The 26,543-nt window shown below is 36.9% G+C and overlaps 1 protein-coding gene and 1 non-coding gene across 22 annotated transcripts in view; one reads left to right on the forward strand and one right to left on the reverse strand.

Moving 5' to 3' along the window:
• Positions 1-26,543, forward strand: part of SRSF11 (serine and arginine rich splicing factor 11) — a 55,838-nt gene that overhangs the window by 20,053 nt on the left and 9,242 nt on the right. For 11 of the 21 annotated variants that reach the window (XM_027114051.1, XM_027114053.1, XM_027114057.1 and 8 more), the window contains 7 exons: positions 3,557-3,666; positions 5,506-5,598; positions 6,394-6,443; positions 8,312-8,439; positions 10,423-10,504; positions 15,864-15,995; positions 18,621-18,710. In XM_027114051.1, the coding sequence (XP_026969852.1) occupies positions 3,557-3,666; positions 5,506-5,598; positions 6,394-6,443; positions 8,312-8,439; positions 10,423-10,504; positions 15,864-15,995; positions 18,621-18,710 (685 nt within the window). Of the gene's footprint in view, positions 1-447; positions 3,667-5,505; positions 5,599-6,393; positions 6,444-8,311; positions 8,440-10,422; positions 10,505-15,863; positions 15,996-18,620; positions 18,711-26,543 lie in introns of all 21 variants that reach the window. The other 10 variants (XM_027114062.1, XM_027114063.1, XM_027114066.1 and 7 more) reach the window with 6 other exon arrangements.
• On the reverse strand, positions 13,991-14,092 carry LOC113624620 (U6 spliceosomal RNA). Its single transcript, XR_003434409.1, has one exon. It is a non-coding gene; the product is annotated as a U6 spliceosomal RNA (small nuclear RNA).

Below are 26,543 nucleotides of genomic sequence, written 5' to 3' on the forward strand. Positions count from 1 at the left end.
TTGCATTATTTTAAAGTATTTTTAAGTTCATTAAAACCATATCCCTAATATCTACTTAGTTAATTTAATGTTGTTTTATGAAAATGTCCTGAAGGTGAACAGTTCACGCCATGCACATTTACACAGAAACCTTCAAATAAATGCATGATGTTGTTTCTGTTTTGAATAAATGTGACCAGGTTGGTTTTATTCCCTAGTGATTCCTCTTAGTGATTCTTCTCACTGATAACTTTAAAAAATATATCCCACATTGAATTTCAGTATACCAAGGGTCGCAATGATTTTGGTTTTTATGAAAGTTCAAGATTTCCTATAGCTTAGGTGCCAGATGGGCACTGGGTGTTTTGTTTTTATGCCAGATTTTCTTGTTCATTCTTGCTATATTTTCTAGAATATCTCTAAATAATAAATTCTTCTCTCTGTTATTTGTGTGTGTGATTTTTGTAGTGGAGAAGGCAAATGCAAAACTCTTCCAGATGACTGAAAAACAGTGGGTCCTCTGCAGCTACAGGGGATTCTAGACATTAACTAAAGGCCAGCAAGCACTCAAGTCCCCCAGGTGTTTTCCTGGTGTAACCATTTGTTAACTACATTTTTCTCTCTTTTTACATTTTAGGCTGTTAAAGTAATTTGGCAGAAAAATAATGAGCAGGGTTTTTGGATCTAAAAAAGCCACTGTGACAAGACAGCACTCTATTAATTCCATTTTGTAAAATTTTCTAAGACATATATTAGTTTGTTCCCAATGTACTGCTACTTTATTTGCTTTTTGGTAACTATAAATTTGAGTCAAAGAAGTCACTGAAATATGTTACAACTACTGGATTTTATTAACATATATGCTGACCGGGATATAAATGCTTTCCCCTTTCCTTAGTGAACTGGTCAGTGGAAGCAGAATCTTGATATTGTTAACTTTAGATGCTATCTTAGATCTTTGAATACCGATGTGAACATTTACACCATTCCTTGTAAAAGTTGTGAAATGTCTAGTCCTTAAAACTTAGAAAAATTGCCTCTGTGGTTTTCTAAAGAAATTAAATTGCATTCATAGTTGGGTTAAGGCATGCTATATAATAACAGTAAATCTATGTCCGTGATATTAAAGTGTATGAGCCCAATTCTAAGGTTTTAAAATATATATATGCTGATAAACTTATGAGTTAGTATGTTTTGATTAAGCATTTTCTTTTATATCAGTGTGCCTGTTGTAGGATAAGACTTATCACCAAGAGAAAATTTACAGAATTCAAATTTAGGATAAGTAAAATGTAGAACATAGCTTTTGGAACAAGGGTCAAATCATGTGAGTAATTTACAAAACATTAGTTAGCCTTTTAATTTAAAGAATTCTTATTGGCTAAGTATTATAGTTCCCAAGCCCTGAACATAATACAGTATATCATATAACTGGCTTTCATAAATATTTTTAGACCATAATAATTTTTCTGGATCTGTTTTGAAAGTGAAATATTTAGAGAGTACATATATAGAATTACAGAAATATTTAGTTCCAGAATCTATTAGTGTATTACTGTAATTTTTGGTATGGTATACTGTATTAATGTTATGTCCACTAAATATCTGATGTACTCAATCCCTTTGTCACCATTCACCCTGGTTTTAGCTCTTAAGCTTTGGTGTTGGTTCTTGGTCAGTGTTTTAGAACAATAGACACAAAGTCTACGGTAAGGAATAGTCTTAACTGGTAAAACTGAGATAGCTGGATTTGGAAGGAACTCTTAATAGTAATGGATTTGGGGATTATTTAGGTTCCTTGGTTAATGTTTGTTTCTTTTGTCTGTTTCTTTTTCTTTCGTTTCTACACATTCATGCAGTATTTCATGGTTCTATCAAAGCAGCAGTAAAAAAAAATACTCTTGACGCATGAAAATTAACTGGTGAGGGGCCTCATTGCTATTTTTAAATTGTAGTTTTATTTTTAAATAGTCTTTTTTTAATCAGAGGATCAGATGCATGACTTTTTTTTTAATGGATGCAGATCTTCTATCAGGTGTCTCACAATAAATTCAAGAGGATTTTAGTTTGCCAGAAATGTTGCAAATGCACTAATTTTAGTAAGATGTTGATACTTAATATTATCCTCTTGAGACATAATTTTGCATGCAAAATTATCCCATAATCTTTGTAGGTTTGTTAATAATGATGCATTAATGCCCTATATCTAAATGATCTTCTCCCCCCCTCCCCCCTCCATAACTCTTGGTATCTAAATTGATGACAGCTCTGACACAAGCAAGATAACAGTGCTGTGTAGTATACATTTGTTTATATTATCGGCACTTCTCAGTTTAGGTGGAAGGAACCATTACCTTTATTTAACAGTGGTTTTTCTTTTTTGTTGTTGTGTTTTACAGTTCTTTTCCCTGGTTCAGCCTGAACTATATACCAGGCCCTGCTGAAAATACCACCCAACAGTTTTCTTCTGCAGCTTATCCAGTTTCTCTTAAGTGCCCTGTACATATTGTATGTTTTATGATGAGATGCAGTTTCTTAATATGTATTACAGAAATACTACTGGTATTTGCAAATATGTAGTTTAATTGTATTATTGAACTCTCATTTTGGGGGCTTGGGCACATTAACAGATTAATCCATCTGTATAGGGCTTTTGCTGTTGGATAGAATTTAAATTGTCTACATAAATATTTGTCTTAGGGCCCTTAGATTTTATCTGAATACACAGATTAGGCTTTAAAAACAGACATACATGTTGTTTTTGGCTTTAGGAGTTTGGCTAAGCTAGCTTTTCAACTGACACTATGTAGCAGCATTTTTGGTATGGTTAGCATGGCACATGTTGGAACATAAGGCATTTTACTATACAGGTAAGGAATGTGCCATGTTGTTTTACTTATTCTCTCTCTCTTTCTCTCTCACTCACTCCCACACACACATCCTGTGTGTATTCAGAGACCTTCAGAAACATTCATTTTCATGAGTCAGCAAAAGCCCTACGCTTGATTCCAACAGAATATTTCCTTTACATACTTTTCTTCTCTTAATTTTTACAAAATTTGTATGGTAGGTGTAAAAGAAAATCATAGTAACTGTACCATATTATTAACCCCTAAATCAAACTTTTTTTGTCTTGTGTATCTTGATTTTTCTGTGTGCTTTATAGTGAAGCAGCCGACACGAGTCGTTGTTCATAAAACAGCTTTTGAAAGTTGAGAGCACACCCCTGGAGAACCGACTGTGCTTGCTTACGTTTGGTTCATGACTTAAAAATCGAGTACAGGTGATGAAATCTTGGCAGTGTTAACAAAAAAGTAGTGTGTATTGTGCTATTTTTTTTTTACTCTAGAAACTTAACCATTTGTAGAGAAAAAGGATACAGATTTTCACACATTGAAGTTTCATTCTGACATAAAATTAATGATAAATAATCATAGAAATCAAGCTTTATATTTTAGCGAACATAAATACTTTCAACAAACTCAGGTGGTGTATCAGGGAGACATTTTCTGGGTGTTTTTGTGTGTTTTCTGTCTTGCAAAAGAATGTGTTCTAATGCATGGATGTTTCTCTGCAGGAGTTATTCCTGATGAGACTAAGGCTTTGTCTCTGTTGGCACCAGCTAACGCAGTGGCAGGTCTTCTGCCTGGTGGTGGACTCCTGCCTACTCCTAACCCACTTACCCAGGTATTCTGTTGAATTCTTAAAGAATGGAAATATATTTGTGCTTTTTGAGTGCTGTTGTGATTCTGGTTCGTATACTGTTATCACGTGGTCAGAGCATTGTAGAAGGCTGTAGTATTGTATTGTAATCAAAAATATTAAAGTGGTAGTTTGCGTTCTAAGAACATTCTGAGAATTGTAAATATCTTGTATCGTTTTGTCACTGGCTCTCAAAATAGCCCGTAAGTCAGGAGGCATAAGATTTCTGTTACACATGTTGTTTAAAATAGTATGTTCATTTGAACTACAAAAGAAAATTAAGGTGAAGTTCAGACTTTTTTTTTTTTCTTCATGCGCTGTTATCTTGCTCTTGGGCTTTAAGTTAAGTAGGTGGCTTAAAATAAAGATGAATTCAAAGATCTGGGTAATTTGTAGATGCCTTTGATGTACAAAATTGTGTATTAACTAAACCATTTTTATAATAGTACAGTTGAATCTCGAACAACATGAGTTTGAACTGTTTGGTCCATTTATATATATATATATATATATATATATATATATATATATATATGAAAATATAAGGATTTTTTTCTACTAATACATATTATAGTACTGCATGATCCAAGTATGTGGACCAGCAGATATGGAGGGCTCACTGTAAAGTTACAGGTGTATTTTCGACTGCAAGAGGAGTCAGCACCCCTAGCCCCCATGTTGTTCAAGGATCAACTGTATTAACAGTGTTTTAACTCAGTAAACAGTTACAGTGCAGGAAGTTTGGTAACTTATTTTTACTAAATAATAATGAAACTAGGAGAAATTTCAGCACAGTGCTTGTAGAGAAGGTCAGCGGCCTCCAAAGTTATAAGATTTTGCTTGGTTTGTGTGCATTAAACTGACTAATCAGAATTATGTCAGGCAGGAGACAGAACCATACCGTAATTCGAAGGAGAAAAGTTTTAGTATAAGGAATTACTAATTAGTAACAGGAGATTACTAAGGGAACTCTAATATTAGAGTACCAGAATCGCAGGTATAGGAAGCAACCTCTACTTCTAAGCTAAGGAAGAAAACACAAGAAAGAAACACATGTAGGTGAGGGGGCGCATCTTCCCCCTCAAGGCTAAGATTCAGACCTCCTTCAAAAAGTTAGATACAGTAGAAAGTTCTCTGGAGTACCACAGAACTTGCTAGGAAGCTGCCTAAGAGGATGGCACTGAAACTCACTGAGGTGAAGGCCACTGAGTGTCCCATATGGCACTGCAATAAGAATCAGAAAGGAGACAAAAGAACTATAAAGAATCCCTTCCACAGTCAGTGCCCTTCCAGCTCCCCCTAAAGGTATTTCCAGCTCCCCCTAAAAGTAAAGCTTAACATCGTGCCAGCTGTCAAAGGAGAAATGCTTATAAGGGTGCTGCCTTCAGTATCACGCAGTAGGACAACAAACAATGGATTTGGAGCTAAGAAGCAGTAAATATTTATAAATGGCACAAGAATGTGTGAAAATCTTTGCATTTTTTCTAAATTCTGATTTTAGAGATAAATGTGCTGTGATGAGTGAAAAATGAGGCCATCATGTTATAGCAGGGGTAGGCAAGCTATAGCTCTTGGGCCAGACCCCCGTTATCTGTTAATTTTTATTGGAACACAATTATGGCCACTTATTTATGTATTGTCTCTGACTGTTTTTGATCTACAACGGCATAGTTAAGTAGTTGCACTGGAGTCCGCACAGCCTATAGACTTAAACTAGTTATTATCTGGCCTTTAGAGGAAATAAAAATTGACGCACTCCCCCAACCCCCACAGTATAAGAAACAGAAACAAGATTTTAAATAAATAAAATTTGAAATTTCACAGATTGGCGCTGTTCCATTGGCTGCTTTGGGAGCTCCTACTCTTGATCCTGCCCTTGCTGCACTTGGGCTTCCTGGAGCAAACTTGAACTCTCAGGTATAACTTAATACCCTTCAACTCTGAACTCATTTTTGTAATTAAAAAAATTACTTCATTAAATTTTACTTTGCATTTCAAGAGCAGGAGTTAACTGACTTATATATTGTAGTAATTTTTTCTTATGTAAACTTGTTAATGAGAGATTTAAAAGGTCACTGCATTATTGGCCCCTTGCCCATCAAAGAATTTCTCATTTGATAAAGTTCAAAGTAGATGAGTTTCACAGGAAGCCAACACCACATCAATATGTTATGAAGTCAAAATAAAGTCATGAAATGATAGGAATGTGTGTTCATAATTTATTCTCTTGTCATCTACTCACTTGGAAATTTTTGTTTTCCCTCATTGCGATTTGGCTAAACTTTTTCCTGAAGTCCTTTATGGAATTCCTTTGATTATTATACTGACTAAGCACATTGAGTTTTGTTTTACATGTTTCCTTAAAATGTTACTTTCCCTTAGAAAGTCTTAAAATAAGGAGGAGGTCATTATTCTGTAAAATCTGGACTGTTCAGCTTCATAATTTCATTATTTACCTGATAAAGCAGCTCTGGGTATCCAGTACTACAGTCACTAATGTCACCTGTTTACTTTTTTAATGTTGTGACTAGAAAACCTAATATGACATATTTGGCTGGCATTATATTTCTATTGGTCATTGTTGTGCTTGGGATATGTTAGTTTCTGTAGGTTTGCCAGATTGTTCTAGGACATTTCAACATACTAAAAAAATTAAAATAGTAATCATTTATTGTTCTGTGTGTTCTCATTGCTATTTTTTTGTTTTTCCAGTCTCTTGCAGCAGATCAGTTGCTGAAACTTATGAGTACTGTTGATCCCAAGTAAGGATTTTTTTCTTCTGTTTCCATTGGTGATAGAGATATACTAATATCTAGAGAACAGGTATTTTATTTTTGATAGCTAAAAGAAAGTTTTCTCGAGGCATGCAATATGTAATCCTGTTTTCTAGAAACAAGGAGAAAAAATCCAGAGGTAAGCCCATCTATAAAGGGTTTTGTTTTGGAATAATTATTGGTCTTTGAAAATCATTGTAAATAGGTTAAACCAGGATGACAAGTAAAGAGCTGAGTGTTGTCTTTAGTTGATTCATTTAAAAAATTACACTGACTACTACTATACTCAGAAAGGGAGACACTATTTAACTATAGTAAAGCATGTGCATCCAACTAAAGGAAGTACAGAGGTGCTATGGGAACTTATTACAAGGAGGAGAACTTAGTTCAAAGATCAGAGAGGCTAAGCCCTAGGGCAAGGGTCCCCAACCCCCAGGCTGCGGCCCATACCGGTCCACAGCAGCCTGTTAGGAACCGGGCCGCACAGCAGGAGGTGAGTGGCAGGTGAGCGAGTGAAGCTTCATCTGCTGCTCCCCATCACTCGCATTACGCCTGGAGCATCCCCCCACACACACATACCCCTGTCCGTCCATGGAAAAATTGTCTTCCACAGAACTGGTCCCTGGGGCCAGGAAGGTTGGGGACCACTGCCCTAGGGGATGAATAAGAGGAAGACAGAAGTGAGGGAAACACTAGCCCAGAGTAAAGGAGTAATACATGTCACATAATAATAGTCAACATCTTTTTAGGGGCTTTGAAAAGTTTTCTTCATGCTGTAACTTATATTTCCTACTTGATATATCACAAATTCATGAGATATTTTCATTGGTAATTTCTTAGTATATCAAATCTGAGCTTAATGCTTCTTCTTAACTTGGTGAAAGTCACTGTCAATAAGTGGGAGAGCATGTGGGGGAGGCAGGACAGACTCATTTGATTATAGTAGTTAGTGGCATTTTTTTCTTAAAAATTACCAGATAAAATCCAAGTGTCTACCACCCTGCTTATAAAAATATCACTAACACAGTTTTTAGGGGCTTCCCTGGTGGTGCAGTGGTTGAGAGTCCGCCTGCCAATGCAGGGGACACTGGTTCGTGCCCCGGTCTGGGAGGATCCCACATGCCGCGGAGCGGCTGGGCCCATTAGCCATGGCCGCTGAGCCTGCGTGTCCGGAGCCTGTGCTCCGCAATGGGAGAGGCCACAACAGTGAGAGGCCCGCCTACTGCAAAAAAAACCAAACACTAATACAGTTTCTAAAAACTCCCTGTGTACTCATTCTTGTTTACATTTCCCACTCTACCCACAAATAACTACCAGCCTCAACTTGGTGTCTACAGTATTTTTTTACTTTTATAAACCCTTAAGGTGTATCTTTAGCCTTTCTATTCAGGAATTTCGTAAGTAATTTTGGTGTGCCATTGGCTTCTGCCTCAGTTTCTCCCCATCTGCAAGCTTAAAAGTAATTATCTTCCCCAACAAAATTATGATTTAGAAAGTTTTTAAATCATATTAAGGAAGATTCTGTTAATCAAAAATCTTTAGCATCAGCATATTCCCATGTACTAACATTTGCCAAAATGTGTATAGAAAGTTCATGGATGTTGAGCAAAACTAAATAGATTTTTTTTTCTTATTCCACATATCTCTGAGTCTTTTAAAATGCAGGTGCCATTGTAAATATCCAAAGCTTACTATACTATATATATATATTACATATAATTTTATCAAAATTGTGGAGTTCCCCCCCCTTTTTTTCAAGGAGTATCTTACTAAAATGAAGATAGGAACATGTGTTTATTTGAAATGCTGTTGTACATTTTTAAATATTTCAGATGCAATTCTTGGTTCTGTTCCAGGTTGAATCATGTAGCTGCTGGTCTTGTTTCACCAAGTCTGAAATCAGATACCTCTAGTAAAGAAATAGAGGAAGCCATGAAGAGAGTACGAGAAGCACAGTCCCTAATTTCTGCTGCTATAGAACCAGGTAAAATAGGTTTATGCAATTATGTTTGGAAATTAGTTGAATAATACTTCAGTCATTTTTTAAATTTTATTTCCCATATTTTGATAAAAGATCATTTAGTGCAGTGATTCTCATTTGGGAGTGGGTGGGTGGTTTGGGTAAGAGTTGTTACCCAGGCATATTTGGAAATACCTGGAGACACTTAGTTGTCATGCTGGTACCAGCTGCATCCGGTAGGCAGAGGGCCAGGGGTATACTAAACATCCTACAGTGTACAAGCACCTCCCACTCGCTAAACAAAGAATTCCTCATTCGGAAACATTAGTGCCTAGGATTACCTAATGCTTCGTGTGATATTTTGGTGGTTTTTAATTTATGAGGTTTTTTTTTTTGGTGGTTTTTTAATCATTTATGTTTGCATAAGTTGGGGTAGCCTAATTGATTTCAGTCTTTTATTTGACCAAGAAAACCTACTAAAGATCTTCTGTTTATGCCATTTGTTTAAAGAAAAGCAAATGTATTATTCTTTGCAGATTGTCTTTTTGAGATGAAATGAATGGTTGTCCCATTGTTTTCCTGCATGTATTTTTTTTTTTTTTTTTTTTTTTTTGCGGTACGCGGGCCTCTCACTGTTGTGGCCTCTCCCGTTGCGGAGCACAGGCTACGGACGCGCAGGCTCAGCGGCCATGGCTCACGGGCCCAGCCGCTCCGCGGCATGTGGGATCTTCCCGGACCGGGGCACGAACCTGTGTCCCCTGCATCGGCAGGCGGACTCTCAACCACTGCGCCACCAGGGAAGCCCGGCTTCCTGCATGTATTTTGATCTTTGGTCCTGATTTTTTTTTTCCCCATTAAAAACAATGTTTTATTTATTTTTTCACTCTATTTCTTAATAAATGGGATGGTTTTTATTATATATAGTATTAGGCAAATAATTGTTAAGTATAATGGATAAATTAATACCAGATGCTTTATGTGTATTATCTCATTTAATCAACAAATTATTAAACAATTAGCCCAAGGTCACATGGCAAGCAGTAGGAAATTTTGATAGACAACTGGACCTGTACGACTCCAAAGCCAGAACACCATTTCTGTTTTCATTGAAAACTCATAACTGAAATGACTAAAATTGGTTTCTTTATGAATTTTTTTTTTTGCCCCAAGATTTTTGTTAATTTATTAATAATGACATTCACAATAAATTGAATCCTATTAATGAAATGATCTAAATGTAAAAGAGGAACTCAGTCTCACTTTGATAGTCCATATATGAAGAATGCAATGGCTGGATTTCTCTTTCATTATGTCCTAAGTTAAAGGAGTAAGTTAAGGAGTTTATGTGTTATTTTAAAACTAGGAAATGATGACAGATGTTTCTAGCTCTGCTCTCTGCACTTACACAGTTGAAAATGAGTGAGGAAGAAGAAGGACAGACAGATTAAAAAAAGAGCTAGATTAGTAAAATCCAGTTCTGTCCCAGCAATATAGTGAAGAGAGTTAATGAATGAGACACTTCTTAGGAAAGGAGCATAGAGCTAAGTGATGAATGAAAGAAGGAACATTTTGCTGGACCAACAATTTTAAATGTTTATATTTTTATTGTAAACGTATTTTTTAAACATATTTTACACTTAAGTACTGGTTGGGGAGATGCTATTAATACATAAACATGTAAAGATTAGAGTTTTAATCTGGGTGAATGGTAGCTATATTTGGGGAAGTAGAACCTAGGAATGGAAAAAGGGACTCATGATTTAGAAATCTCTAAAGGGTAAAGAATGAGAAAGGTAATGATTTTCATAGATTGTTTTATGGATGACACTTGACAGCCTCCTAAGTCTGGCAAATGAAATAGTCAAAGGAACCTTTAGCTGCCTGAATTTAAGAATTTTGTATTAAAGCTGAAAATTAAGGTAATAAATTCTAAGAATAACTCCTGAATGGGAATAATCTTCCTGCTTGACGATGTCTAAAGCCAAATTCCTTTTCTTTTAAATCCAGATAAGAAGGAAGAAAAACGAAGGCACTCGAGATCAAGATCACGTTCTAGGAGGAGGAGGACTCCCTCATCTTCTAGGCACAGGTTATTAGATTGATTGCTTTTTGGTAGTAAGTTGTAGCTTAGACAAAGATAATTTCTCTATCACATCTGCTTATCTCTTAACCTAATTAGCTCCTGGTTAAAGTGGTTTTGGTAACTACTGCTATTAGCAGAGTATGAGAATAAGTGTTCACACATATATAAATGGAGAAAAGACATGGATGATTGATACTTTAAAACCCCCAAAAATCCAGGCTTAGGAGGAAGCCACTGGGATTTGAGCACTGAAATGAATTAGTACTATGGAAAGAACACTGGACTTGAAACTTTTAACTTGAATTCTAGTTCTGACTTTTCACTGGACTCCTGAGAGTTTGAACATGGAATGTCATCATGCAGCCTGCAGATTACCATCTAAAGCTTGAATATTTGCAGATGACAACTTGTTACCTTTTATGAGATTGTTCTTTGTATTATTGGACAAACCACATGATAGTACCAATTATTCTTTATCCTACCTAGAGTAAGACTAGGCAATTTAAAAGGACCAGTGTATTTTTTTTTTCACATGACATTCCTGTATAAGTTTGTAAGGGTCTCTCTAGCCCAGTGGCTCTCAAACTTGCTGGTATTAAGACCTCTATACTTGTAGAAAATTTGAGTACTCCGATGAGCTTTTGTTTATGTGGGTTATATCTATCAGTGTTGGCCGTAATAAAATTTGAAACCATCATCTGAAATAACAGTAGTAAACCCATTTGTATTAACTTAGCTTTGAAACAAAACTTTTCCAGAAAAATTAAAAGAATCGCTTTGTTTTAAACCTTTGCAAATCTCTTTAACCTTTGGCTTACTAGAAGACATGTACAGGATTCTGCATTCAACTTATTGCAATATATTTTAGTTAATATATGTAGAAAATCTTACACAAATATATAGTGAGAAGAGGGAAAAGTAATTTTATAGTCTTTTCAGGTAATTGGGAATAGTATTCTTTGATATAATACCAGACTTAACAAGAGTACTTTCTTAAAAGGTAGTAGTAATATGGAATCTGAAACCATAATAGTGAACCTTTTATATTTTGCTACTTTAAAATCTGTTGATCTTTCTTACACCTTGATGGATCTTTTTCCCAGGCATGCTTTTGTACAGTTATGCATTGGTGGTTTGGAAAATGATTGATTTATTGCATTATGCAAGTTTTCAAATGTTGACACATTTTGTTACACAAGATCAAAAAATGACTTGGTAATATCGCCACACATCTCATCGGTAAACCCTTTTAAAGTGTTAGGAAGCTGTCAGGTTCACAATGGTGTGTTCAGGTTTTCCAAAATTTAATTTTCTCTTGAAAGCTCAAATTTTATTATTGGCAACAAATTTGTTTTCCTTGAAATGATAAACCTTACTCATTTTCCATGAAAGTGTTCTACCAAATACCCAAGTCTGAACAACCATGGTTTGTCACTTGTTCTTTCAGGTAAAGATGATGTTTCATGGCAAAAGCAATTAGGTGAGCTCACACTCAATCACACACACAGTCATTGAACTATAAAGTATCAGAAGTGATTTATGCATACTGCCCATTTTGTTGCACAGAATATTGCTGAAGGGACTAGATTTAATATTACTAGTCAATAATATTACTCTAATATTACTCAAGGGACTAGATTTAATAAATTTAATAGTTTTTACTGGCTTTATCAAAGACATCCTTAGGCAGGGTTTCTTTTTTTTTCTTTCTTTTTACTGCAAGTGCATACTACAAATGCCAGTGAAGAATACAGTAGATAATAGGGAGGTTCAGTTGCCACTACCTTGATTTGTAATAAGGAGATGCCAGCACTTGTACACCACCATTGCTTTTGCACTATTAGTGCAAATGTCACAGTGGAAAAGGCAAAAAATATCTTGTTATTATTTTGGGAAAAAAAAAAATTGATGGACCCCATAACATTGTTCAGTCATTTCTTAGACTGTGTCTTAGTCCATTCGGCTGCTATAACAATACCATAGACTGGGTGGCTTATAAACAATAGAAATTTACTTCTCACAGTGTTGGAAGCTGGGAAGTTCAAGATCAAGGTGTCAGCAAATTTGGTGTCTGGTGAGGACCTGCTTCCTCATTTATAGTTTGCTGTCTCTTCACTGTGTCCTCACATAGGGGAATGGACCAAGGGGTCTTCTGAGACTTCTTTCATATGGGCATTAATCCTATTGATGAAAGCTGCACCTTCATAACGTAGTCACCTCCCAAAGGCCGCTACCTCATAATGTCATAACATTGGGTATTCGGTTTTGCATAAGAATTTTGGGAGGACACAAACATTCAGTCTGTAGCAGAATGTTACAGGGTAGTTTTGTCTGGTGTGTCTGTCACCCAGCCCATCTCATTCTTAAAGATGTCTTTCAAAAACCAAATCTAGAACATGTCACAGCTCTATGAAACCTTTAGAAGCTCCTTATTGTCTTAATAAGTTGACACATAAAACCTTAGAATGGTGTTCAAGGATCTTTACTATTCATCTTGGTTTAATCTTTCTGCACTTGTCAATTGCCACTCCAGAATAGCTAACCTCATTATTATATTTGTTATGGTGATCTGTGATTAGTGATCTTTGATGTTGTTACTATTGCAAAAAGATTACGGCTCACTGAAAGCTCAGGTAATGTTTAGCAGTCTTTAGCCACGTTTTTAATTAAATTACGTACACTGTTTTTTAGACATAATGCTATTGCACACTTCACAGACTACAGTATAGTATAAACATAACTTTTATATGCACTGGGAAACCAGAAATTCATTGTGACTCACTTTTTTGTGATACTAAGTTTATTGCAGTGATCTGGGAACAAACTCATAGTATCTCTGAGCTGTGCCTGTACTTAGAATCCTAACCTTCCAGAACTGGTGCTCTCATAGCTTAGTTTAACACTTAAAAAGACTTAAAAAGGAGAACCTATATCTTTTTCCTTTGTACATAACAGGGACATGCTAAGGCTTTCAAATACTAATTTTAATTATGACCAATGGGAAATAACAGTGAAACATTTATTTCCCTGAACAAAGTGCTTTTGAACACTTGTAGTAATGCCTCATAACAGAAAGATAAAGATTATGAGTTGTTGTATTTTTAGCATCTTGGTATATAAAATGACCATTACGTTCAATAAGCTTTTTACGTATTTAGATACATAATACGATAATTTTTATTTTTCTAATTTTTAAAAGCTTATGTAAACTGTGTTGAAGTGGCTCTGCAGTGCAATGCTGTTGAAAAATAACTGTTTCAGCACCTTATAATAAATTGATTGATGTAATACCTCTGCTTATTAGACTTTTTAAACTATTTTATATATTTTTTTTAATTATTAAAAGTTAGATTTAAATAGTCATATGTGACTAGTGGCTACTGTATTGAACAACTCAGTTCTACCTTTACACAGTCTTAGTTAAGTTTCAACTAATAATACAACAACTTTTTTTCTTTTGTAAGTGACTTCTTTTTTCCATGAAAAGTAAGAAAAAATATGGAACGCTTCACGAATTTGCGTGTCATCCTTGCGCAGGGGCCATGCTAATCTTTATCGTTCCAATTTTAGTATATGTGCTGCCGAAGCGAGCACTATTTTATATTATTAATCACTTTGTTTAGAAGGAAACCTACAACAATGTACTTACGATTTTTTCCTGCAACTGTGTTTTTTTCTATATACATTAGAGGTAGGATAAATGTGTAACGGTTTTGCTAAGATGATTGTTGACTTAAATTTTTGTTAAAGCCAGAATTCTCAAAATATGAATAATACTTAATTCTAATAGCATCAATTTTGGTTTTCCAGAATTTTAAAAAATTCTTAATAAGAAAGTGATGGTTCTGATATTTTATAGGGTCAGTATTTCACTCAAAATATATTAGTAGTACCGTTTACTAGTCAGACACTGTAGTCGTTGCTCAAGGGTACAGTGGTATAGACATAATATCCCACTTGTCCTTATGGAGCTTAGAAAAAGGTAGATAAGCATTACATGAAAATTTCCTAGGATATAGACATGTTATTGAGAGGGATTGCTTTAGTAGATAGTTTCAAATATGGTCAAAAGTAAGAAATGAGCAAAATATAAAGTTATTGAATTCGATGAGACACTGCTACTGATGGGTTTTGAAACAGCTGCTCTAGAGAATGATGGCAGTACTATGTTAGCACATTAGTAAGAGAAGAGGGAGTCAATATATAATATATGTGTCTACAGTAAGGCACTGAGCTGGGCTTTATAATTTCAACTATTCTGTGATGGAGGTGCTGTTTTTCTTTGCTGAAGTAATAGGCTCAAAGAGGTTAAATAATGAATGCTCTCAGTTAACTGGCTTATAAATGAGATTTGAACACATATCTTCTACATTACGAAAATGTCCGTCCTTTGGCACTTTGAAAAAGTAAAAGCAAAAAGTTTAAATTGTATTTGAAGTTTTCCATGAAAAGAGGTTGAATGGTCCACTAGAAATTAAATGACCAAGTCTAAGCAAAGAACTGCAATTTATTTTCAATTATTCTTAAAATAGAAAGGAATAAAATAGGAAGGAGGATCAAAGAACATCAAAAGGTTAATTGCACTTAACCTTTTAGAGAAAGTATGGGGAGCAGGGTGGTATGCAGTAGGCACAGGGAGAAACATCTCTTACGTGGCAGGAAAGAGATGATGATGTAATGTTGAGGACACTTAAGAGTAGAAAAGGCAGTTTGTACTGAGTTGTATATATCTGTATCATGCTTGCATTACTTGGATTTCTCTTAAACTGCAAATCGAAGAAGTGGAATATATTTCAGAGAACAACAACTGGAAATCATAGAAGGCAACACCCTATATGGTTTCCATTTTTAAAATGGGAATAATAATGGTACATACTTTATTAGGTTTATTATGAGGGTAAGTGACTTAGTATTTGTAAAGCATGTAGTGGGCATAAATAAGTATTCAATAAGTAGTAAATGAGTTTAACTTGCAATAGTGAGGAATCAAATAAGGTGTACTTGCAAAAATGCTATGTAATTGTGAAATGATGCAAATGAGTCAGATATTTTTTGTTTTTCTTCATTCTCTAGCAGTATTTTTAAGTTTGGAGTTGTAGTTTCAATGGGCAAAGTAGGATTGGTTTGACAGGTTGAGCAAAAGATTAAAAGGTGAGGAATTCCAGGGGTTAAAAGGTATTTACTAATTTCTAGGATATCAAAGATGTTGTTGTGTAGAGTAAATAAATAATGGCAGGAAATTACCCTCACTGATGGCTAGTCCACATGTCTGAATCTTTTGTCTGATGCTTATATGAAATAGTCAGAAACAGAGCTAGTCTTTTTCCATTTACATACATGTGTTTGCTTCCTTTTACATTATAAGGCGGTCAAGAAGCAGATCAAGAAGGCGATCACATTCTAAGTCAAGGAGTAGACGACGATCCAAAAGTCCAAGACGGAGAAGATCTCATTCCAGAGAGAGGGGTAGAAGGTCAAGGAGCACATCAAAAAACAGGTACAGTAAAAAACTATTAACAAACACTGAGTGGGAAGACAAATTTTAGAGTTCCCAACACCCCCAAATATTGCTGCTTTAATGACAAGAGGTTATGATAGGAGATGGGAAGAAACTGTTGGAGGAGACTGACATTGTTTTCTTGTGCTCCTTCATAAACTTGAGATTTCTATTTACAGCTGAAGGCCTAGATAAAATTTCTTTGTAGTAAAAATTCTTAGCTGTTTCTACTGCCTTTTTTCATTTCCTCTTTTCTATTCAACCATTACTAAGGATGTAGTGTTACCAGCCACATCTCTTGGTATGCCAAAGAGTTTATGGCAGACAATCATGCCTTCCTAATTCATCTTTATATACCTCATTGTGAGCACCTTTGTAAATATGAATTCAGTATTGCTATATTCCAGAGACTGAACCATACTTAACAGGCTTATCCCATGGTTTGGGGACCAGTAGAGAATTAAAGTGAGGATTCATTAAAAAACAGACATCCGGGCTTCCCTGGTGGCGCAGTGGTTGAGAGTCCGCCTGCCGATGCATGGCACATGGGTTCGTGCTCCGATCCGGGAAGATCCCACATGCCGCGGAGCGGCTGGGCCCGTGAGCCATGGCCGCTGAGCCTGCGCTCCGCAACGGGAAAGGCCACAACACTGAGAGGACCGCGTACCGCAAAAAAAACAAAAAAACAAACAAACAAAAAAAAAAACAGACATCCCCACCTTAACATTGTATTTCAACTTAAACATGCATTCAATAATTTGTTTTTTCATATAGGGCCACACTGTTTGAAATTAGGCCTAGTCTTGAATAATACATACCAAATCACTTTCTTTTCATTTAAACCACCTTTAAAAGTGTTGAGAACTCTGTTACTTGGAAATATCTTGATTTTTCCCCCCATTTTTAGTTGTCACACAATACAATTTCACAACACTTAATTTTTAACAAATGTCCTTTATCTCTTTCTAAAATATTTGCCTTAATTTTCTAGAAGCAGCCCTATATTTTATACTACTTTACCCATTTATATATTTAATTATGTAATTAAAATAGTAAGGATCACAAGGAGGGGGCAACAAAATTTATTCTTGGTAAGCATATAACTCAAGTGGGGACAGAGGTTCTGGGATAGCTTTACTGAGTGTTCAGCCTCTAACGAGGCTTTTACTCATGTTTTACAGTTAGTCATCTTTTAATTCAGTCAGTCAAACAAACAAGCTTACTTAATGAAACATCTCTTATACAAAGCAATTAGGCATTCCTTCCCTCAAGGAACTTTCTTTATACTAGGAGAGAGGTGAATGTAATTACAAAGGAAGGGACATTGTTAGGGATGTCGGAAGAGATTTATTGAGAGGTGACTCTTGAGTATTGAATTCTGATAGATTTGACTGGACTCGGGGGCCATGGTTTCAGGTAGAGAATGTTTACAAAGTTAGCATGAATTCTTGAAATAGCAAGTATTTTGGTATAGAAGGACCAGGAAATGAGGTCAGGAAAGTTAAGGAGACAGATCACCATAGAAGGCTTTTTTGTTCACACTAAGGAGTTTGCGGCTGATCCAGGAGGCAACAGGAATGAATTGAAAAGTGATGAGCAGGGAATTAATATTTTCAAGTTTGTACTTCGAAAGATTTCTGATAGGGGGTATAGCATCAATTTGTGGAAAACATGACTGGGGCCCTTTAAGGGACTATTAAAGTAATCTAGGAATTCGATGATAAAGACTCGAATGAATAGAGAGGATAACTAATGGAGCAGGATGAGCAAAGATGGGAGGGAATGAAGCACAGGATATAGGGTGGGACTAGCCTAGAACAACCGAAGAGATACTTTAATCTCTAAAACTGTAGAACAGTTGAAAATAGGTGTGTGTTTATAAGAATATAAGGGACATATATATATTATAAATATGTATATATTTTACCTTTTGCCTAGAATCTTGGGGCGAAAAAATGCTGTGGGGAATAAAAGTAAACGTAGAAGAATCTGTAGAAAGATTTTAGAGTTGAGGCCTGGTTGTAGTAACACTCCATTTTGATGTTTTTTTCCTAAAAGCATTGAATAGCCCAGAATATATAGCAGCTGGGAAAAAGTTACAAGGTTGGCTTCATCCATGAAGAGGTTACATCGGGTGTGTGCTTTGAAAGAAGAACTTACAATAGCGATGGGGTTTTGGCCTGTCAGTAGAGGATTTAGAGCCAGGGTCGGTTGGGAAACTGCTACTTACTTAGCTGAGAGAAAAACAGAGTGTTGAAGAGCCTAGAGAAAATTATTTAAACTATTACCGTTTATCGCCAGACACACTAAGAAACTGGCCAACATCCTTGTTTTCTTGCCACATACTCTGCTTTGCTCTTGGAGAGAAGTTTTATGTGGAATACCAGGAAAATAGGATTTTTAAAATTTGTTTACCACAAATACGCCGCTTGAGTTACTATTATTTTTAAGTTTGTAAGTTTGTATAATAACATTAAGTTTCTATAATAAAAGTTTGTAAGTTTGTATAATAACATTAAAGAATAACATTAGATTTCACTGTACATCTGTTTTTATTTGTAGTTTGATAGAAATATATATTAGTTGAACCTTCCAATACATTCATAAATTGTTTTCATTTATTAGAGACAAAAAGAAAGAAGACAAAGAAAAGAAACGTTCCAAAACACCACCAAAAAGTTACAGCACAGCCAGACGTTCCAGAAGTGCAAGCAGGTAGGGTGGCATTATGAATTCTCGGCATTTTTTTAAGCGTTCATTTTTTATTTTTATTTTTTTACATCTTTATTGGAGTATAATTGCTTTACAATGGTGTGTTAGTTTCTGCTTTATAACAAAGTGAATCAGTTATACATATACATATGTCCCCATATCTCTTCCCTCCCACCCTCCCTATCCCACCCCTCTAGGTGGTCACAAAGCACCGAGCTGATCTCCCTGTGCTATGCGGCTGCTTCCCACTAGCTATCTGTTTTACGTTTGGTGGTGTATATATGTCCATGCCACTCTCTCACTTTGTCACAGCTTACCCTTCCCCCTCCCCATATCCTCAAGTCCATTCTCTAGTAGGTCTGTGTCTTTATTCCTGTCTTACCCCTAGGTTCTTCATGACATTTTTTTTTCTTAAATTCCATATATATGTATTAGCATACGGTATTTGTCTTTCTCTTTCTGACTTAACTTCACTCTGTATGACGGACTCTAGGTCTATCCACCTCATTACAAATAGTTCAACTTCGTTTCTTTTATGGCTGAGTAATATTCCATTGTATATATGTGCCACATCTTCTTTATCCATTCATCCGATGATGGGCACTTAGGTTGTTTCCATCTCCGGGCTATTGTAAATAGAGCTACAATGAACATTTTGGTACATGACTCTTTTTGAATTTTGGTTTTCTCAGGGTATATGCCCAGTAGTGGGATTTCTGGGTCATGTGGTAGTTCTGTTTGTAGTTTTTTAAGGAACCTCCATACTGTTCTCCATAGTGGCTGAAGCAATTCACATTCCCACCAGCAGTGCAAGAGTGTTCCCTTTTCTCCACACCCTCTCCAGCATTTATTGTTTCTAGATTTTTTGATGATGGCCATTCTGACTGGTGTGAGATGATATCTCATTGTAGTTTTGATTTGCATTTCTCTAATGATTAATGATGTTGACCATTCTTTCATGTGTTTGTTGGCAGTCTGTATATCTTCTTTGGAGAAATGTCTATTTAGGTCTTCTGCCCATTTTTGGATTGGGTTGTTTGATTTTTTTGTTATTGAGCAGCTTGTAAATTTTGGAGATTAATCCTTTGTCAGTTGCTTCATTTGCAAATATTTTCTCCCATTCTGAGGGTTGTCTTTTGGTCTTGTTTATGGTTTCCTTTGCTGTGCAAAAGCTTTGAAGTTTCATTAGGTCCCATTTGTTTATTTTTGTTTTTATTTCCATTTCTCTAGGAGGTGGGTCAGAAAGGATCTTGCTGTGATTTATGTCATAGAGTGTTCTGCCTATGTTTTCCTCTAAGAGTTTGATAGTTTCTGGCCTTACATTTAGGTCCTTAATCCATTTTGAGCTTATTTTTGTGTATGGTGTTAGGGAGTGATCTAAGCTCATACTTTTACATGTAGCTGTCCAGTTTTCCCAGCACCACTTATTGAAGAGGCTGTCCTTTCTCCACTGTACATTCCTGCCTCCTTTATCAAAGATAAGGTGACCATATGTGCCTGGGTTTATCTCTGGGCTTTCTACCCTGTTCCATTGATCTATATTTCTGTTTATGTGCGCATACCATACTGCCTTGATTACTGTAGCTTTGTAGTATAGTCTGAAGTCAGGGAGCCTGATTCCTCCAGCTCCGTTTTTTTATTCTCAAGATTGCTTTGGCTACTCAGGGTCTTTTGTGTTTCCATACAAATTGTGAAATTTTTTGTTCTATTCTGTGAAAAATGCCAGTGGTAGTCTGATAGGGACTGCATTGAATTTGTAGATTGCTTTGGGTAGTAGAGTCATTTTCACAATGTTGATTCTTCCAATCCAAGAACATGGTATATCTCTCCATCTCTTTGTATCATCTTTAATTTCTTTCATCACTGTCTTATAATTTTCTGCATACAGGTCTTTTGTTTCCTTAGGTAGGTTTATTCCGAGATATTTTATTCTTTTTGTTGCAATAGTAAATGAGAGTGTTTTCTTGATTTCACTTTCAGATTTTTCATCATTAGTGTATAGGAATGCCAGAGATTTCTGTGCATTACTTTTGTATCCTGCTACTTTACCAAATTCATTGATTAGCTCTAGTAGTTTTCTGGTAGCATCTTTAGGATTCTCTATGTATAGTATCATGTCATCTACTAACAGTGACAGCTTTGCTTCTTCTTTTCTAATTTGGATTCCTTTTACTTCTTTTTCTTCTCTGATTGCTGTGGCTAAAACTTCCAAAACTATGTTGAAGAAGAGTGGTGAGAGTGGGCAACCTTGTCTTGTTCCTGATCTTAGTAGAAATGGTTTCAGTTTTTCACCATTGAGGATGATGTTGGCTGTGGGTTTGTCATATATGGCCTTTATTATGTTGAGGAAAGTTCCCTCTATACCTACTTCCTGGAGGGTCTTTATCATAAATGGGTGTTGAATTTTGTCAAAAGCTTTCATTTGCATCTGTTGAGATGCCCATGTGGTTTTTCTCCTTCAATTTGTTAATATGGTGTATCACATTGATTGATTTGCTTATATTGAAGAATCCTTGCATTCCTGGAATTAACCCCACTTGATCAGGGTGTATGATCCTCTTAATGTGCTGTTGGATTCTGTTTGCTGGTATTTTGTTGAGGATTTTTGCATCTATGTTCATCAGTGATATTGTCTTGTAGTTTTCTTTCTTTGTGACATCTTTGTCTGGTTTTGGTATCAGGGTAATGGTGGCCTTGTAGAATGAGTTTGGGAGTGTTTCTCTCTCTGCTATATTTTGGAAGAGTTTGAGAAGGATAGGTGTTAGCTCTTCTCTAAATGTTTGATAGAATTCGCCTGTGAAGCCATCTGGTCCTGGGCTTTTGTTTGTTGGAAGATTTTTAATCACAGTTTCAATTTCAGTGCTTGTGAATGGTCTGTTCATATTTTCTATTTCTTCCTGATTCAGTCTTGGCAGGTTGTGCATTTCTAAGAATTTGTCCATTTCTTCCAGGTTGTCCATTTTTTTTGGCATAGAGTTGCTTGTAGTAGTCTCTCATGATCTTTTGTATTTCTGCAGTGTCAGTTGTTACTTCTCCTTTTTCATTTCTAATTCTATTGATTTGAGTCTTCTCCCTTTTTTCTTGATTAGTGTGGCTAATGGTTTATCAATTTTGTTTATCTTCTCAAACAACCATCTTTTAGTTTTGTTGATCTTTGGCTATTGTTTCCTTCATTTCTTTTTCATTTATTTCTGATCTGATCTTTATGATTTCTCTCCTTCTGCTAAATTTGGGGTTTTCTTGTTCTTCTTTCTCTAATTGCTTTAGGTGCAAGGTTAGGTTGTTTATTCGAGATGTTTCCTGTTTCTTAAGGTAGGATTGTATTGCTATAAACTTCCCTCTTAGAACTGCTTTTGCTGCATCCCATAGGTTTTGGGTCATCGTGTCCCCATTGTCATTTGTTTTTAGGTATTTTTTGGGTTCCTCTTTTATTTCTTCAGTGATCACTTCATTATTAAGTAGTGTATTGTGTAGCCTCCATGTGTTTGTATTTTTTACAGATCTTTTCCTGTAATTGATATCTAGCTTCATAGCATTGTGGTCGGAAAAGATACTTGATACAATTTCAGTTTTCTTAAATTTACCAAGGCTTGATTTGTGACCCAAGATATGATCTGTCCTGGAGAGTGTTCCATGAGCACTTGAGAAGAATGTGTATTCTGTTGTTTTTGGATGAAATGTCCTATAAATATCAATTAAGTCCATCTTGTTTAATGTATCATTTAAAGCTTGTGTTTCCTTATTTATTTTCATTTTGGATGATCTGTCCATTGGTGAAAGTGGGGTGTTAAAGTCCCCTACTATGAATGTGTTACTGTTGATTTCCCCTTTTATGGCTGTTAGTATTTGCCTTATATATTGAGGTGCTCCTATGTTGGGTGCATAAATATTTACAATTGTTATATCTTCTTCTTGGATTGATCCCTTGATCATTATATAGTGTCCTTCCTTGTCTCTTGTAACATTCTTTATTTTAAAGTCTATTTTGAATGATATGAGAATTGCTACTCCAGCTTTCTTTTTGTTTCCATTTGCATGGAATATCTTTTTCCATCCCCTTACTTTCCATCTGTTTGTGTCTCTAGGTCTGAAGTGGGTCTCTTGTAGACAGCATATGTATGGGTCTTGTTTTTATATCCATTCAGCCAGTCTGTGTCTTTTGGTGAGAGCATTTAATCCATTTACATTTAAGGTAATTATCAATATTTATGTTCCTGTTCCCATTTTCTTAATTGTTTTGGGTTTGTTATTGTAGGTGTCTTCCTTCTGTTTTGTTTCTTGCCTAGAGAAGATCCTTTAGCAGTTGTTGTAAAGCTGGTTTGGTGGTGCTGAACTCTCTCAGCTGTTGCTTGTCTGTAAAGGTTTTAATTTCTCCATCAAATCTGAATGAGATCCTTGCTGGGTAATCTTGGTTGTAGGTTTTTCTCCTTCATCACTTTAAATATGTCCTGCCAGTCCCTTCTGGCTTGCAGAGTTTCTGCTGAAAGATCAGCTGTTAACCTTATGGGGATCCCCTTGTGTGTTATTTGTTGGTTTTCACTTGGTGCTTTTAATATGTTTTCTTTGTATTTAATTTTTGACAGTTTGATTAATATGTATCTTGGCCTGTTTCTCCTTGGATTTATCCTGTATGGGACTCTGTGCTTCCTGGACTTGATTAACTATTTCCTTTCCCAAATTAGGGAAGTTTTCAACTATAATCTCTTCAAATATTTTATCAGGCCCTTTCATTTTCTCTTCTTCTGGAACCGCTATAATTCGAATGTTGGTGTGTTTAATGTTGTCCCAGAGGTCTCTGAGACTGTCCTCAGTTCTTGTTATTCTTTTTTCTTTATTCTGCTCTGCAGTAGTTATTTCCACTATTCTATCTTCCAGGTCACTTATCCATTCCTCTGCCTCAGTTATTCTTCTGTTGATCCCTCCTAGAGTATTTTTAATTTCATTTATTGTGTTGTTCATCGTTGCTTGTTTCATCTTTAGTTCTTCTAGGTCCTTGTTAAATGTTTCTTGCATTTTGTCTATTCTGTTTCCAAGATTTTGGATCATCTTTACTATCATTCTGAATTCTTTTTCAGGTAGACTGCCTATTTCCTCTTCATTTGTTAGGTCTGATGGGGTTTTATCTTGCTCCTTCATCTGCTATGTGTTTTTCTGTCTTCTCATTTTGCTTATCTTACTGTGTTTGGGGTCTCCTTTTTGCAGGCTGCAGGTTCGTAGCTCCCGTTGTTTTTGGTGTCTGTCTCCAGTGGCTAAGGTTGGTTCAGTGGGTTGTGTAGGCTTCCTGGGGGAGGGGACTAGTGCCTGTGTTCTGGTGGATGAGGCTGGATCTTGTCTTTCTGGTGGGCAGGTCCACGTCTGGTGGTGTGTTTTGGGGTGTCTGTGGACTTACTGTGATTTTAGGCAACGTCTCTGCTAATGGATGGGGCTGTGTTCCTGCCTTGCTAGTTATTTGGCATAGGGTGTCCAGCACTGTAGCTTGCTGGTCATTGAGTGAAGCTGATGTTGGTGTTGAGATGGAGATCTCTTGGAGATTTTTGCCGTTTGAGTTTACGTGGAGCTGGGAGGTGTCTTGTGGACCAGTGTCCTGAAGTTGGCTCTCTTACCTCAGAGGCACAGCACTGACTCCTGGCTGCAGCACCAAGAGCCTTTCATCCACCCGGCTCTGAATAAAAGGGAGAAAAAGGAGAAAGAAAGAAAGAGGATAAAAGAAATTAAAATAAAATAAGGTAAAATTAAAAAGTCATTAAAATTAAAAAATAATAAGAAAAAAATTTTTAAGTAAAAAAAAACAGACAGATAGACCCCTAGGACAAATGGTGAAAGCAAAGCTATACAGAGAAAACCTCACACAGAAGCATACACATACACACTCACAAAAAGAGGAAAAGGGGGAAAAAAAATAAATTTTGCTTTCAAAGTCCACCTCCTCAATTTGGGATGATTCGTTGTGTATTCATGTATTCCACAGATGCAGGGTACATCAAGTTGATTGTGGAGCTTTAATCCGCTGTTCCTGAGGCTGCTGGGAGAGATTTCCCTTTCTCTTCTTTGTTTGCACAGCTCCCGTAGTTCAGCTTTGGATTTGGGCCCACCTCCGCGTGTAGGTTACCGGAGGGCGTCTCTTCTTCGCTCAGACAGGACAGGGTTAAAGGATCCGCTGATTTGGGAGCTCTGGCTCACTCGGGCCTGGGGGAGTGAGGGGTACGGAGTGTGGGCGTGCCAGAGGCCGGCGTGACGTTGCACCAGCTTGAGGCGCACCGTGCGTTCTCCCAGGGAAGTTGTCCCTCGATCCCCAGACCCTGGCAGTGGCGGGCTGCACAGGCTCCCGGGAAGGGGGTTGTGGACAGTGACCTGTGCTCTCACACAGGCTTCTTTGTGGCGGCAGCAGCAGCCTTAGCGTCTCATGCCCGTCTCTTGGGTCTGCGCTGTTAGCCACGGCTCGCGCTGGTCTCTGGAGCTCCTTTAAGCAGTGCTCTTAATCCCCTCCCCTCTCCTCTTGCACCAGGAAACAAAGAGGGAAGAAAAAGTCTCTTGGCAGGTCCAGACTTTTTCCCTGAGTCCCTCCCTGGTAGTGGTGCACTAACCTCTTCAGGCTGTTTTCTTACTGCCAGTACTCTCTCTGAGCTCCATGGAAGCCTGAGTCTCAGCTCCCAGCCCTTCCCGCCCTGGCCGGTGAGCAGAGAAGCCTCTCGGGCTGGTGAGTGCTGTTGGGCACCGATCCTCTGTGCAGGAATCTCTCTGCTTTGCCCTCTGCACCCCTGTTGCTGCGCTTTCTGTGGCTCCGAAGCTCCCCCGCACCGCCACCCGCAGTTTCCGCCCACGAAGGGGTTTCTGGTGTGTGGAAACCTTTCCACCTTCACAGCTCCCTCCACTGGTGCAAGTCCTGTCCCTATTCTTTTGTCTCTTTTTATTATTTTTTCTTTTTCCCTACCCAGGTACGTGGGGGAGTTTCTTGCCTTTTGGGAGGTCTGAGGTCTTCCGCCGGTGTTCAGTAGGTGTTCTGTAGGAGTTGTTCCATGTTTAGATGTATTTCTGATGTATCTGTGGGGAGGAAGGCGATCTCCGCATCTTACTCTTCCACCATCTTATCTTCCTCCTCTCCTAAGCTTTCATTTTTTTAAGCTTTGTTTGCAAGACTGTCAATAGACGGTGAACATGAAATGTTTTCGAGTACATAGCTACATACTTCAGTGGTGAAGTCTTCTGGTTTTTTTTTTTGCGGTACGTGGGCCTCTCCCGTTGCGTAGCGCAGGCTCAGCGGCCATGGCTCACGGGCCCAGCCGCTCCGCGGCATATGGGATCTTCCTGGACCGGGGCACGAACCCGTGTCCCCTGCATTGGCAGGTGGACTCTCAACCACTGCGCCACCAGGGAAACCCGTGGTGAAGTTTTTTTAAAGGCAATTTGTGAAGAATAACCTAAAGTTCATTTTTCTTTTCACTTAATGTTTTATGGTGTAGAGTGTATTTAAAATAGTGTGGGAATTCAGCAGAGGTCAGTTTTTATGTTTGCTATATGCATTTCACATCATAATTTGAATTGTTTGTGTGGGTTTTTTCCCCGTAAACATCTAAGTTTTAATGGCTAATGTATACTGCATTATCACATTAAATTCATTTTATCATAGTAAGTTATATTTAAAATATCTACATGTTAGTGCTGAAAATAATTTTTTCCCCATACATAGTGGTTCATTGATAAAATAATTGGAGGCAATGCAAGTTCTGATTTGTGTCATTCTTAGAGTAGTAATTCTGTCTTTAACCTGCTGTAGTGAAAATTCAGTGTTGGAAACTTTCTCCTCAGAAAATATATTTTTCACATTTAACATGGAAT

The sequence above is a fragment of the Aethalodelphis obliquidens genome, unplaced genomic scaffold (assembly GCF_003676395.1).
Source record: "Aethalodelphis obliquidens isolate GAN/ISIS:26980383/991018 unplaced genomic scaffold, ASM367639v1 scaffold13, whole genome shotgun sequence".
In the NCBI taxonomy this organism is placed as follows: Eukaryota; Metazoa; Chordata; class Mammalia; order Artiodactyla; family Delphinidae; genus Aethalodelphis; species Aethalodelphis obliquidens.